The following is a 12,594-nucleotide window of genomic DNA, read 5'->3' on the forward strand; positions in this document are numbered from 1 at the left end:
GAAGAAGTAGCAATTTTTCTCTCATTTATTCAAAGAAAATCCACTGATAAGCAGGAGCGAGGTCACAAAATTACCCAAATTCTTGATCAATTTGATAGAAAGAATACTTGGTTCATCTGGAACTGCTTGACTCCAGTCAGCCTGCCAGATTATGGTGATTGAGCAACTTTCAGTAAACTCTAGACGTGGAAAATTCGACCTTTGACCCCCACAAGCAACTCACCTGGTGCTTCACTTCTTGTTGTTTGAGGAACTTGAGCCTCTGTTGCTTAGCAACCAGCATCTGTTGTTGCATCTCAATCTGTTGCTGCTGTCGGGAAGCCATGTCTCTGAGTTCGTTCAGGTTGAGCTCACTCCCACCCTATCAAATGAAAAAAGAGAAATAAATACATTAACATTTTTTCCCTGTAATTTCAAATATGATTAGCATCACTGCATAAGTACAAATATTAATACAATCAGTTCTTCATACTTGGTGGGATAAAATATAAATTCAATGAGTTTCAATTTCCCTGACTTCTGACAAGTTTATACTTGAGATAGTCTAAATTCATGTCATCAAATACTATATACACTCCACTCACACATTTTTATTGTACTCCATCATGCAAAATGTGACATTTTGACACCTGAAGTAACAAGGCATGCAGAAGAATACAATTTTGTATGTTTATGTACCTCCATATGCAGAGAAGGCAAGCAAAGATCATGGGGATAATAAACTTCTTCTCCAAGATACAGAAACAATCATGAACTTATCTCAAGTACGAAAAAGAAATATTAGTCTCTGACAAAACCTTCTACACATTCTTCAATTGAATCAATTTCATGATGATAAAGTGTTTGTTAACCATGTACAATGTACTGTTGACAATGAGTATTTGTCAGTGTGTACACTGCATGATCAAGAAGCACAATATACACATTCACACTCACACATAAACAGAATAAGTCGGAGCTACACTGATCAGCCACAACAAGACCACAGATGTACACGATAATAGGCACATATCTACAGATGCTCTTATCTACCTTTATCCAGGGTAATCCCTCTAGACAACAGCAAGGCTTGTATGTACAGCCCAGAATGCGACAGCATCAAACAAGGACAACAAACTCATCTCAACCCCAGCTTTCACACAGACCATGTATGTCCAAGCAAGGAGTTGGAGCTCCTTGGTCCAAGAAAGCCTGGATGAGCAAAGGATGATACTCACCATCCAGAATAGCCAGGTCAGTTGACTTCCCTTCCCTCCAAACCAACACTTTGCGCCATCAGCCAGGCCAGACAAGGGTGTGGGGCAACAGAAAACTGAACACTTCACTTTATTCCTGAAGGAGCAGCAGCCACAGCAGTGATACAAGAGAGGTGCTCTGGGGTGAAACACAAGAACTGTCAGGGACTCTATGTAAACAGTCTGACAGCTGACACAAAATGACCCTCTGCAACCCTGACACAGCACACAAGTGGGGGGGGGGGGGGGGGGGTGAGGAGGTTTGTGTATCTCCAACACGACAGGGACCAACTGAGCTCAAGCCTCCAGCGATGGTCCCCCCCCCCCCTCCCATGCCATCCTGACTCCTGCAGCATGCATGGGGTTAAGGAAATGGCGGAAAGGGGAGAAGCACTGAAAAGTTATTGTCATGTCCTGCCCCTGCATCTCGTTGTCATGTCAACGCAGTGAAAGAAACCTCCTGCCGAGTTGAGGGCGAGAAAGGTGTTCAATTTCTCAGGAAAGATGATGTTGTGTGCACACACACAAACACACAAGGGGGGGGGGGGGGGTTGCTGATGAGGCAACTCTCACCTTCCGTACTCTACATCAACTCATTTGTCATGAAAACACAAATATGCTATCAGCCCCTGTATCAAAAACTCTCTCCAAAGATGGAGAACATGTCATCAACAAGCGCCCTAAAATCTAACCGCGATCAGAAACCACCAGAAACATTGACATATTCACCATCTACACTAAGTCCTGAATGTCCAGCTTACCACATGCATTGCAGGAGCAGCCACACTCCTCCTGGCAGAAGTCAGGCCTTGCATGGCGACTCAATTTTTTCCTCCAGTTATCGATGCAACGTCTAGACTGGGGGACACACAGGCAGGAGAATGAAATGGAGGCAGAACTCCAACCTGGCAGCGAGCCACTGCCGCTGCTTACTCCACTGCCTGAGAGAAACCCTCTATTGTTCTCCAAGAGGAAACAGGAAGGAGGAAGAGAGGGGAACAGCGCACTCACTGGATTTCATCTACAACATCACACAGAATAGAGGGATTGGGACTGAATGGAGGCGGGGAAAAAGATGGAATGAATAGAGAGAGTAATGCTTAGAAATATGAGGAAGGCTACCAGTTGCGGGAGAAAGTAGCAACTAGAAATCCTTTCCTAGCGATTGATAAGGTCAAGGTACAGAACAAATGGCACATTGATCAGGTTGAGAAGGAGAGGAGAGGAGGAGAGAGAAATTTTCTGAGATTGGTTTGTGTCGGTAAGAGAGTGGTAAGACGCTGGCTGACGTGATGCAGTAATTCAGTCCGGTGCTACACACACCGGTTAGAAAACAAAGGAGCTCTGACTCACACTCCCAGTGGAGTCTCGGAAAGGGGAACAAGAAACTACCCTGACAAAGGAAACAGGAGAGAAAGAGAGAGAAACTGGAAATGAAGTCCAAATGTACTGCAATCCACATTATGCTAATCACATTCCACACCTTGAACGACAAGGTTCTATGAATCACGGAACAAGTGGCTCACAGCTATGTGCTTTCATATCGCAGAATCAAATTTATGCAGGCTTGGCATAATGATGGAGTCCATTGGATGCGCAGTAGGGCAGAACAAAACAGAAAACTTACAATCACCGGTAACATACAGGTGTAGGTGATGAACAATACACTCCCATTGACGAGATTTCAACCACTGCGTCACCGGTTTCGATGTCACAACAAAACAGGGAGGCCACTTGTCTACCGGCGACTTTAAACTATCCAATTATCCTTTGGTCAAAGGGTCCGTTGGCACAATACCAGTATTTTTTTAAATGTCATTTTCTTTTTTCATCTATGACATGAAACATGGTAGAATGTGTCAACAAAACAAGGTGCAGCCTTCAAAAACTACAGTTCCTTCTAAAAAGAAAAAAGAAAAAAGAAAAAAAAGGTTAAATCACACACTTCAATGCCCTGTGTCACTGTAATTATCTGTCTTTATGAAAAGACAGTAATCAACCACGAAATGACATTCATCATTAGGGGTAGAGGTTAACTTCACTAATAATCCTTATGAAAACACAAGTATGTGTACATTTATAAACATCATGACATATTTGTTAATGAGCACTTTAAAGCAGATCCATTTAAATCAAATGAAATATAAATCATATTTACCTTGTATAAATTTTAAACAGACAAGGAAACATGGCTTCCTAGATATAAAATTACCAAACAAAACGATAAGAAAGTTTTATGCAAGTCAATCACCTCATTTAGTCCCTTGAAATTCATTCTAATCAATCTTTAGTCAAGTGCCCCTGTAGGCTTCAGCACAATTTTTTTTTTCTAAAGAATGTTTGTCTTTAACCTTTCTATAAGTTTTAAGAATAATCTGTCTAAATCTATCTTCCTTTATGTGTGTGTGTGTGTGTGTGTGTGTGTGTGTGTGTGTGTGTGTTGTGTCGGACTGCCTCTCCGCAGCTCCGTGTGCACCAGGCCAAAAGCTCTGTAAAGTTCTATGCAACTGACCTCAGCCAAACTCCTCCAAAAGAAAGAGCCCTTGAATTGTAAATGTGCTGGGAAGCAAATATTGACAAGGGAATAATGGCACACACAGAACACACATCAGACCAGTTGCTCATGCACTATGCACACTAAAATTTGGTAGGCAACTTTGCAGCAATTTGTTTGTGGTACATGTATGTCCATGCAACAAACACCAAGATATAAAAAGATAGTACAGTCATTTTTTTTTTCCCTGCATGTAAATGTTGACCTGCCTGTTAACTATGGGTCAATGGGGGGGGGGGGGGGGGGGGGGGGGTCACCAGTGTACCTGGGAAAAAGTGGACAACCTGGCGACCCTCATTAATCAAAGATGAGGCTACGAGGTACCTGGTATGCCATCTGTGAAACACTAGGAGGCTTTGAGAATTGCACCTGCCTTTAGAGACAGACAGTTATGGATGATGGCAACAGAGAGGACATCCTGCCCAACATTGGTGGCAGCAAGCTGATGCAGACCTCCTCACTGCTAGCCTACATTTCAGACTGTCAGTTGGGTCTTTTTGGAGGTTTTCTTTTTTTATCTTCTATGTGACACTAGACATTCAATTCATTTGAATCATTCATCAACTTGTTGAGGAACTGTAGGTAAGATCTATCTCCAAATGCATGGAGGGGAATAGAATGCTAAGTATTCATGAGGACTGCAAAATGAGAAAGATTAGTGTTGGAGTGCAGCAAAACAAACGGTGAAGCAGCTTACAGCAAAGAAATGAAATTTTCTCAACTAAAGCAATTCATCCTTAAAGCAAGAAACTCTTGCATGAGATTAGCTCTGCTAAAGTGCCTCACTTTCATCATGTTAAATTTCTATCATTATCATTATCATTTGCTTCTCCTGGACACAATTTGGGCATCAGCTTTGTGTTCTGAAGTTTTCAGAGAATGACATACAAATAAATTGTTGCACATGAAAATCCTCATACAAGAAGTTTGATCATGAAAGGCTGCATCTAAGGTTAATTTTTGTCAATCAGATGACCATAACACATTGTGATAAAAAAAAAAAAACAGACATGAGCTCAGAAAGCATGTTTGCTTAATGTGACAGCAGCGATCAACAAGATGTCACCTCAACCACACTATGGACCACATGGTTGAAAGAAGAGAGGGGAAAAAATCAATGAGAAAGTTTCAGATGGAATGTAAATAGCGTCGTTACAACCATTAATTATTCAGGAACTAGCATTCGGGTAGATTACAATGTACACAAGTCACACTATAGGTATCCATTGTGCAATTGTCAAATCGATTCCAAACAGTTTACCGTAATAGTTTCGAACGTTGACGGAGAGCACATTTTTCCACACTTGTGTGGTTTCAAATCCAATTCAAAAAGAAATCTTTAAAATTCAATTCGAAATATCATCTTCTCTGGTGGGACACACCTCAAGAATGCAGTTAATAATCCCTTTCAGTTTCATCAAGTAGGAATGTCAACACAGCTCTGTTAAAACTAGGCAGATGCAGACTTTAATGTAGACTTTGAGACTTTGAAATCAAATTCAGTTCTCCAAACTTTATAGAGATGAGAATTTATACCAGGAGTACAACATTCAACACTTATCTATGCAATGAGCAGACTTGTAATCATATATTTTAAATATGACCAGTGTCTAAATAGATGCCAAATAGATGGCTCAACATCAGGGGATTAGCAGTGGCCCCATGGCCCAAGGTCCCTAAAAATTTGTTGGGCCACCAAACTTCCCAACAAAAGGTTATCTTGTGGTGGTCAAATTGGGCAACTAGATTCAAAATAGCTGTTTATGTGTCCTTTTGGTTTCAAAATAGCTGTTTATGTGTCCTTTTGGTTCCGGCCACCAATATTTCACATTTTAAAATTTTGGTAGCCCACATGAGCCATTAGAAAAAAAAGTTAGTCTTGTGATCTCTATGCCAATGTTTTCACTGACTTAGATATTGATATCTGATTTGACGTAAAAACATGCAATACCATTGTTATTCATATCCTGCTGCCTCAAAACATTTTTGGGGGAGGAGGCATGTTTACAAAGAACCTGCCACAAGTGTATCAGCACATACCATGCAAACAGATCCTAGTACAGTGGTGAAAAAGGGAAGCCTGCCACTTATAAGCACAATTACTGAAGTCCATATACTCCAAAAGTGATTGGCATGGACATGTCTACATTCATGTTTTTTTTTTTTGTTTTTTGTTTTTTTTTTTGGGGGGGGGTGGTTCATTGTAGAAAAACAGTCCTTATACAACATGATAACTTTAATGTTTGGTTCAAAGCCATTTTGGGGGAAACAACTTGCTCACATGAAGAAGACCACTGTGACATGCAGTTTGCAGGAAAGAATTGATTTACACAGTATACATTGTCTGTTTTAGCTCTTTCCTCCTTCATACCGTTGATGATGCTCTACTGGGGCCAAAAACCTTGAATTTTCAGAAAGATCTTGACCCAGCTGATATCATGTTTGCTGTAGAAGAGCAAGATAACACTGCGTCCAGAAACAAATTACGTACATATTATCTAAACATGGCTGGGCAAAGGAGCTCCACAAAATAAACCAGAGCTGCAGGAAATAAGCAGGGAAAAATTCATTAACTATTGGTAAAGAATGACATAAAGTGTCAGAGTCAACAAGGCAGTGTGACAGGCAGAATATGAGGCCAGACAAGAAACCACCAAGGCTCTTTTGCTTCACTCAAGCCACCTCTCAGGGAGCCAGTCAAAAGCCCAAGGCTGCTAATTTCAAAAGATTGTCATGCCCCACTGCCACTAGCCCTCAGGGCACAAGGGACCCCCCCCCCTTCATGAATGAAATGTAGATGTGTGACCCTCGCACGTAACATCACATTGCAGTAACGTCTTGCACTGCCGCGAAGCACACTTCTCCGTGCGAGCAATCAAGAAAATTAATTCTGCCGGAAACAAATGACAGCTTCTCTGTTGTGATTGCAAGACTTTGGTTCAGTTCTTCTCGCAGGCACATTCAGCTCTGAGGTGTTCACATACAACACAAAACATGGACACTCTACAAATTCACTATATATGCATCATCCTTACACAAAATTTGTGACAAAATTAAGTTAAGTGCACACAAGATAAGACAGAACACACAGAGCATCAATTATCATCTCATTTCAATTTTCATATCATTGCTGTTTAGTTATGGAGAGAGGTATACTTCCCTTTGCAGGTGATCAGAGATTCAGAGCATATCGAATGGAAATTTCTACTGCTTTCAACGACACCATGGCTACTAGGAACTTAGGCCTTACCTCTACTCCACAAAAGAATATATCATGTCTCTTTGCTTTGCCTTCCCAATAATCGCTCTACCTTTCTCCAAGGACCACGTCTGGCTGAACTACTTTACTTTTAAAAGCCACCCTACATCTGCTTTTTTTTTCTTTTTCATCCGGCACCGTGCAGCGACTTTGCTCACTTAATCGACACAATGACTTCATTGATTTCCAATGTCTCTTTTATTGCGTCCATCAAAGACGATGCAGTGTGGGAGAGATGCCGGTGAGCGGGGGAAAATCACAGAGAAAATCGAGCTTTCTTCGTTCTTGGATGCGGATTGCAACACTGTCCTTCGATAAATACACATATTGCTACGTGATCCTGGTGTGTGCAAAGCATACCAGTAGGTACCTTGCCTATATGTACGTAACATTTTTCCCCATTCCATCCCCAAGACCTTTTCAGTTTGATCCATCAACAAAAGAAATAATGCTCACTCACAATTCCGTCTGGATATCTGTACCAATTACACATGCCGTGATAATTCTCAGGAAATTAAGGTGAAATCATTGATCTTGATATATCCCATTATCAGTGCCATGAAATGCTCTCTAAAATTTCCTGCACATTGTAATGTACAATGTATAAGTAAACTTTTGATCGTGGATATTGTGCTTATTGGTGGAAAAGGAATCTCAAGATATCATGAATGCTCATATTGCAAACACAGTTACAAAACGGACATTCTCAAAATCCTGTCCTGCGTGCAATGCAGAAAATAGCCTATAATTACAATATACAATTTTTTTCATTTTGACTTTCTCTCACAGATGTGACAAAGGGGTCTAGTTTTCCAGACTAACTGCCAATCGCCTGAGTAATGCAGTGTTTCACACCAACACCTATATTCTATTCTGGCCGTCTTGACTCCTTTTTTATCCCCCTCTGTTCTGCCTTTCAAGCTTTTCTCTGTCAAGACTCTCTGTTCTCCTGACACTCTATACAAAGGAGCTATGTGGTTTTCACGCTTACAACCCAAGTCAAGGGAGACCACTGTCTGGAAGTGCTAATCACTGTACTGCTGATGATTTGAAAGGCTGCTCGATCAACCACCGCCTGTATCGGATTTTTCCCCCTCTTGCCGCTCTCTACCAAAAGTTATATGAAACTGAGGCTATCCTCATGGAATTTGGCATGAGGGAATGTATACTGCAAAGGGGGCCTGTTCGGTTGTCAGTGGCATAAGGCACGAGGGAGAGTTTTTCTCACTTTAATATCTGCATGGTTGTTACACATGAACAGCACTAACAAGGCACTAATTCATCTGTGCCAAGAAACTCTGCTGCGTACAAGAGCTCATAAACATATTGTGTGCATACATTTCTTTGCTGGTTGGGAGACCACTATATGCGCAGGATCATGCATCGCTGCAAATCACGATTAACGCAAGGCTAAATGCACCTGCCTCAATGAACTCTTCAGAGCAGCAACACTGTACCCCATTCACATGCAAATAGTCCCCACTTCCACAAATAAAACAGAACAGGAAGACCGAATGAGAGCACACAGGATTTGGATTACCCACTGAATAATGCTAAGAACGTTTGGTTTGATGAGTAGTTTTGTTCAGGTTTGTTCTGTCAAAGGGCTATAGGCCTACTTCATATCCTGGAGCTACCTACACTGTAGTACCTGGTGGCTTGGCTGCTATGTATATAAAAATATAAGACTGTAGTTTTCGCCTGTCTCGCTAAGAAGTTGACCATACCATAAAGGTTATGTCAGTTGCAATGAAAATATCTTGACAGAAGAATTTCATTTTCATGAATCATGAATTTCAACCATAAAGGTTAGTTAATCCGTTGAGGACGGACTGATTTTGCTACAACACGCATTTCCCATAGACACCTACCCAAGTATACTCGGGACTCGTCCTCGACGGGTTAAAAGACAACCTAAGTACAGAGCCAACACATATTTTGCTGGTTTTTGGATGTCCGTTTCTTACGTGATCTTTCCACAATCTTCAGATACTCGATAGACTTATCTGAAGTCAGAATAATAACATTCGTTATAGAAATCTTGGTAATCAAATCTCCACATACATTTGCTTCAAACAAGTGAGGTCTAGAACCAAGACTAGCATGCATTTAGAAAAGGAAACATACAAGCACAGACACACACATACACACAGCAAACACAAAGGACAGTTTATTATTGTAGCGACAAAACAATTTGAGAGTCTATATTGTATATCTTTAACTGTAGGTAAGTATATTATCCCATGTTTGGTGGATAGAAAGGCAGTGACTCTGATAATTTTATGGCCAATGAAAAGCAATATTTTGGAGGCCAAGTGCTGTGACATTTGAAGAAAACTAACACATCTGTTGGATGATAAAGAACAGAACTAGTACTATTTGGAAGTCAATTGCATAATTTTATATTGATACTCGCCTCTTCATACGATCTGATGATGTTTAAGTGGGTATACTCTTTTATACAATGTGTTAATAATGCACTGAAACACTGCCCCCTCATATCTGAATTTCAGACATACACCTACATGTTTCGTCTTTTCATTGATGTTTGTGCAGCTCTACACATTAAAAAACACACACACATAAAATCAAACACATTTCATCACTAATGAATAGTGACTACCAGTTCATATAGCAATTCTTAATGAAAGTTTGCCACCACAATATGGCAAATGTTTATCTTTAATTTGGTACAGATAAAAGGGAGCAAAAGCGATGTTGTATATGACCGCAGGGTAAAGACAACAGCCCATGGTATTTAAACCAAGTTTATTATCACAACTGATTGCGCAGCCTGGCCAATGCTTGCTTTCTTTTCACTATTTATTGATCTCTCTACACGGTACATGTATCTTCGTATTCAGCCAACATGCAGTCTACCTTGCAGTCTATCTCCCTAGCCAATCAAGACATGCATGCATCGATCAACAGTGTTAGCATCAAGGCACAATGAAAATCATTCACCTCTCGTTACACTACTTTCAGCAGGATTTAACGCTAGTGGGCAGCCATACGGTTACCCAAAACAATCACTGGGAATTATCTACGTCAAGACAGTGGAAAAACTCTAGAATGGGTTTTCTTTCTTTCTTTCTCTCTCTCTCTCTCTCTCTCTCTCTCTCTCTCTCTCTCTTGCTCAGCGTAACAAAAAATAACAAATGCTATAAAAAATGACTGAAGAAATGCATGAAATCGGGAATGACTCATTGAGAAGGGAACTGCCTGTGTTTGTGCATGGTAGCTCTAGGGAGTGAATTTGTGTATGTATGAAGACCAAAAAAAAAAAAAAGGAAGGACTACTGGGCATGATAGAATGATAACTGCTCTCCAATGAAATGAACAAATTATTGGCAGTTCATAAAAAAGATGGCTTACTTCCATCTGAACTTTACTCATAATCTCATTTCACGAGCATTTTTGTGGCTTTTTATCCCCATTTTTTTTTCTAGTTCAGAACAGCAACTCTAGTCTCTTTTAGTGAGCTGCCATTTGCCAGAGCTAAACATACCATCTTGGCCGCTAATGAATGCACTGTAGTTTGCAGAGGGCAAATAAAACCCTCTTGATCACTCAGAAAGAAATTCTGACATGCTTTTTCACACACAAAGTGTTTGGGAGTTTGGGGTTAAAGGTCAACTCCAAGCTATGCCCATCTTTTTCTTGCACTCTTTCAGAGTTGAATGTTTGCACATGCCGAAATGCACTGAGTGAGGTGCACTGACTACAAAAAATGTTTTGTCAACATTTCAAGTGAATGAAGCCCAGAAATTTAATTCATGATACAATGAGCTTTACTGCCTTGCTTCTGCGAAGGCTACACCTACGAATTCCAGAGAATTGACGCAAACAGGCGAGTAGAATGAGAGGAATTTGCATAGTGAAAGAAAGCTCAGAATACCTGCGAACGGAAGGTCAAATTCAATGGATCTTTCATTTCGATGAGTATAACCTTGGCAAACAGAAAAGCGAAGTGGACAGGAATAAGATTGAGTGGTCAGTAGTCAAGGCTATGTAAAACGGCTCGATTGTGGGTGGTTTCTTATAAGTTACCTTTTTTAAATATCTGGAAGAAATACCCCCCCCCCCCCCCCCCCCCCCCCCCGTCTTTGTGCTGTACTGGAAGTAATTCATCACCCATACAGTAATTACAGAGGAATGAAATCTTGATTTCAATCAAGTGTATTCATATGGAAGATTGCATTTGTTACTCACAATATCCTCTTCAAAGCCTTTTCAGAGATTTGCTGCAGAGCTGTATCTTACCATGGATCGTTACTATCACGACAAAAGACAATGAATACGTCATCAAGGCAGTCACGATGTCTCTTGGTTTCTCTCTTGTTACAAGAGTAACAAAGCGATGTCCAGAGAGCCCAACAAGCTTTGAACAACTGATCAGAGGTATAGTCCAACAATAGCATAACTAACCAACAGAAATCAAATATTTTCCAGCTTGCCCAAAGTTTCTTCTCTATAGAGGCTTTTTGGTAGTGTGTACATACATGTACCGTGTTGTGTTAAAGAAATTTAGTTCTCACCTTTAGATCTTCGGTAGAATTGCCATCTTTGATTCCAGGCTTTTTCTTCTGTCTGCGCCCTGTGAGATCAAAAGAAAATCAAAGAAACATTTTAAACCTTGTTGTATTAACAGGAATCAGCATTTCTCACTTACAATCACATCCCAACAAAATCCATGTACAGTTTTACATACTAAATCCAAATCCTTCAACACTGAAGTAAAAAGTCCCCCCCCCCACAACAAATGCTGCAAATACATGAAATCATTGTGCTATATTGCCAACATACTCCAATCATGGCTTCTATTGGTCAAAAGTGATATTCCCTGCACTACAGTTGTAGACCCTGTTCACCATCATCCACGGTGGCAGAGACTCAACATATTCAGGGAGAGCGCACTTTTCATCCACTGTTGTTGACGGACTTGTTTGCTGTAACTGAAACCCTTCTCGTTTGCATACAACTGTTTACGGGTTGACTCTTCAGGTCACTAAGACTTCCCCTTCTGTTATTGCTAAAGAAAAACAAATCTGGACAAGGGAAGCTGTTTGGAAAGAGTGCAGTGAGAGGCGAACACGGGACCCAAATTTGTAAGCAGTGGGCATTCCTGCTCCAGTTCCCAATTCTTCAGGGGCACTCAACTTTTAAGAGCGGGTCTCCGAGGATTTGTGATAGGTGGAGTAAACAAGTTCCTTTTAAGTCACTGACAACTTCATTGAACACATATCTCGAAGAGTACAATCTAGCTTACATTCATTTACATGAGTTTGAAAAAACATTTTGTCTATCACTCAAAAAAATGATCCTCCTTTTGTGTCAAGTATTGAATTTTGTGTACAAGTGTTGAAACAAAAATCAATTGACAGCACTTTAGAGAAGCACTGGAGAGTACCCTGGGCTAAGAGTAAAACAATAAATTCACAATAATGGCTCCAAGTATCACAATATGAAAGACATCCAAATCATATCCTTAGTCAATAAGTACTGCATTCTAAATGACTGCAGCAATATTAGCCACTCATGGCTTA

General features: G+C 40.6%; 1 protein-coding gene across 3 annotated transcripts in view; it reads right to left on the minus strand.

Moving 5' to 3' along the window:
• LOC139733238 (apoptosis-stimulating of p53 protein 1-like) overlaps window positions 1–12,594 on the minus strand; it is a 52,174-nt gene that overhangs the window by 16,345 nt on the left and 23,235 nt on the right. For 2 of the 3 annotated variants that reach the window (XM_071644076.1, XM_071644077.1), the window contains 2 exons: window positions 11,587–11,645; window positions 224–361 (listed from right to left, as the gene is read on the minus strand). In XM_071644076.1, coding sequence (XP_071500177.1) covers window positions 224–361; window positions 11,587–11,645 — 197 coding nt within the window. Of the gene's footprint in view, window positions 1–223; window positions 362–1,217; window positions 1,320–11,586; window positions 11,646–12,594 lie in introns of those variants that run through there. The other variant, XM_071644078.1, reaches the window with a different exon arrangement.

Source organism: Diadema antillarum, unplaced genomic scaffold (assembly GCF_040938485.1).
Source record: "Diadema antillarum isolate AM-2024a unplaced genomic scaffold, OU_Dant_1.0 seq00000463_RagTag, whole genome shotgun sequence".
NCBI classification, from domain to species: Eukaryota; Metazoa; Echinodermata; class Echinoidea; order Diadematoida; family Diadematidae; genus Diadema; species Diadema antillarum.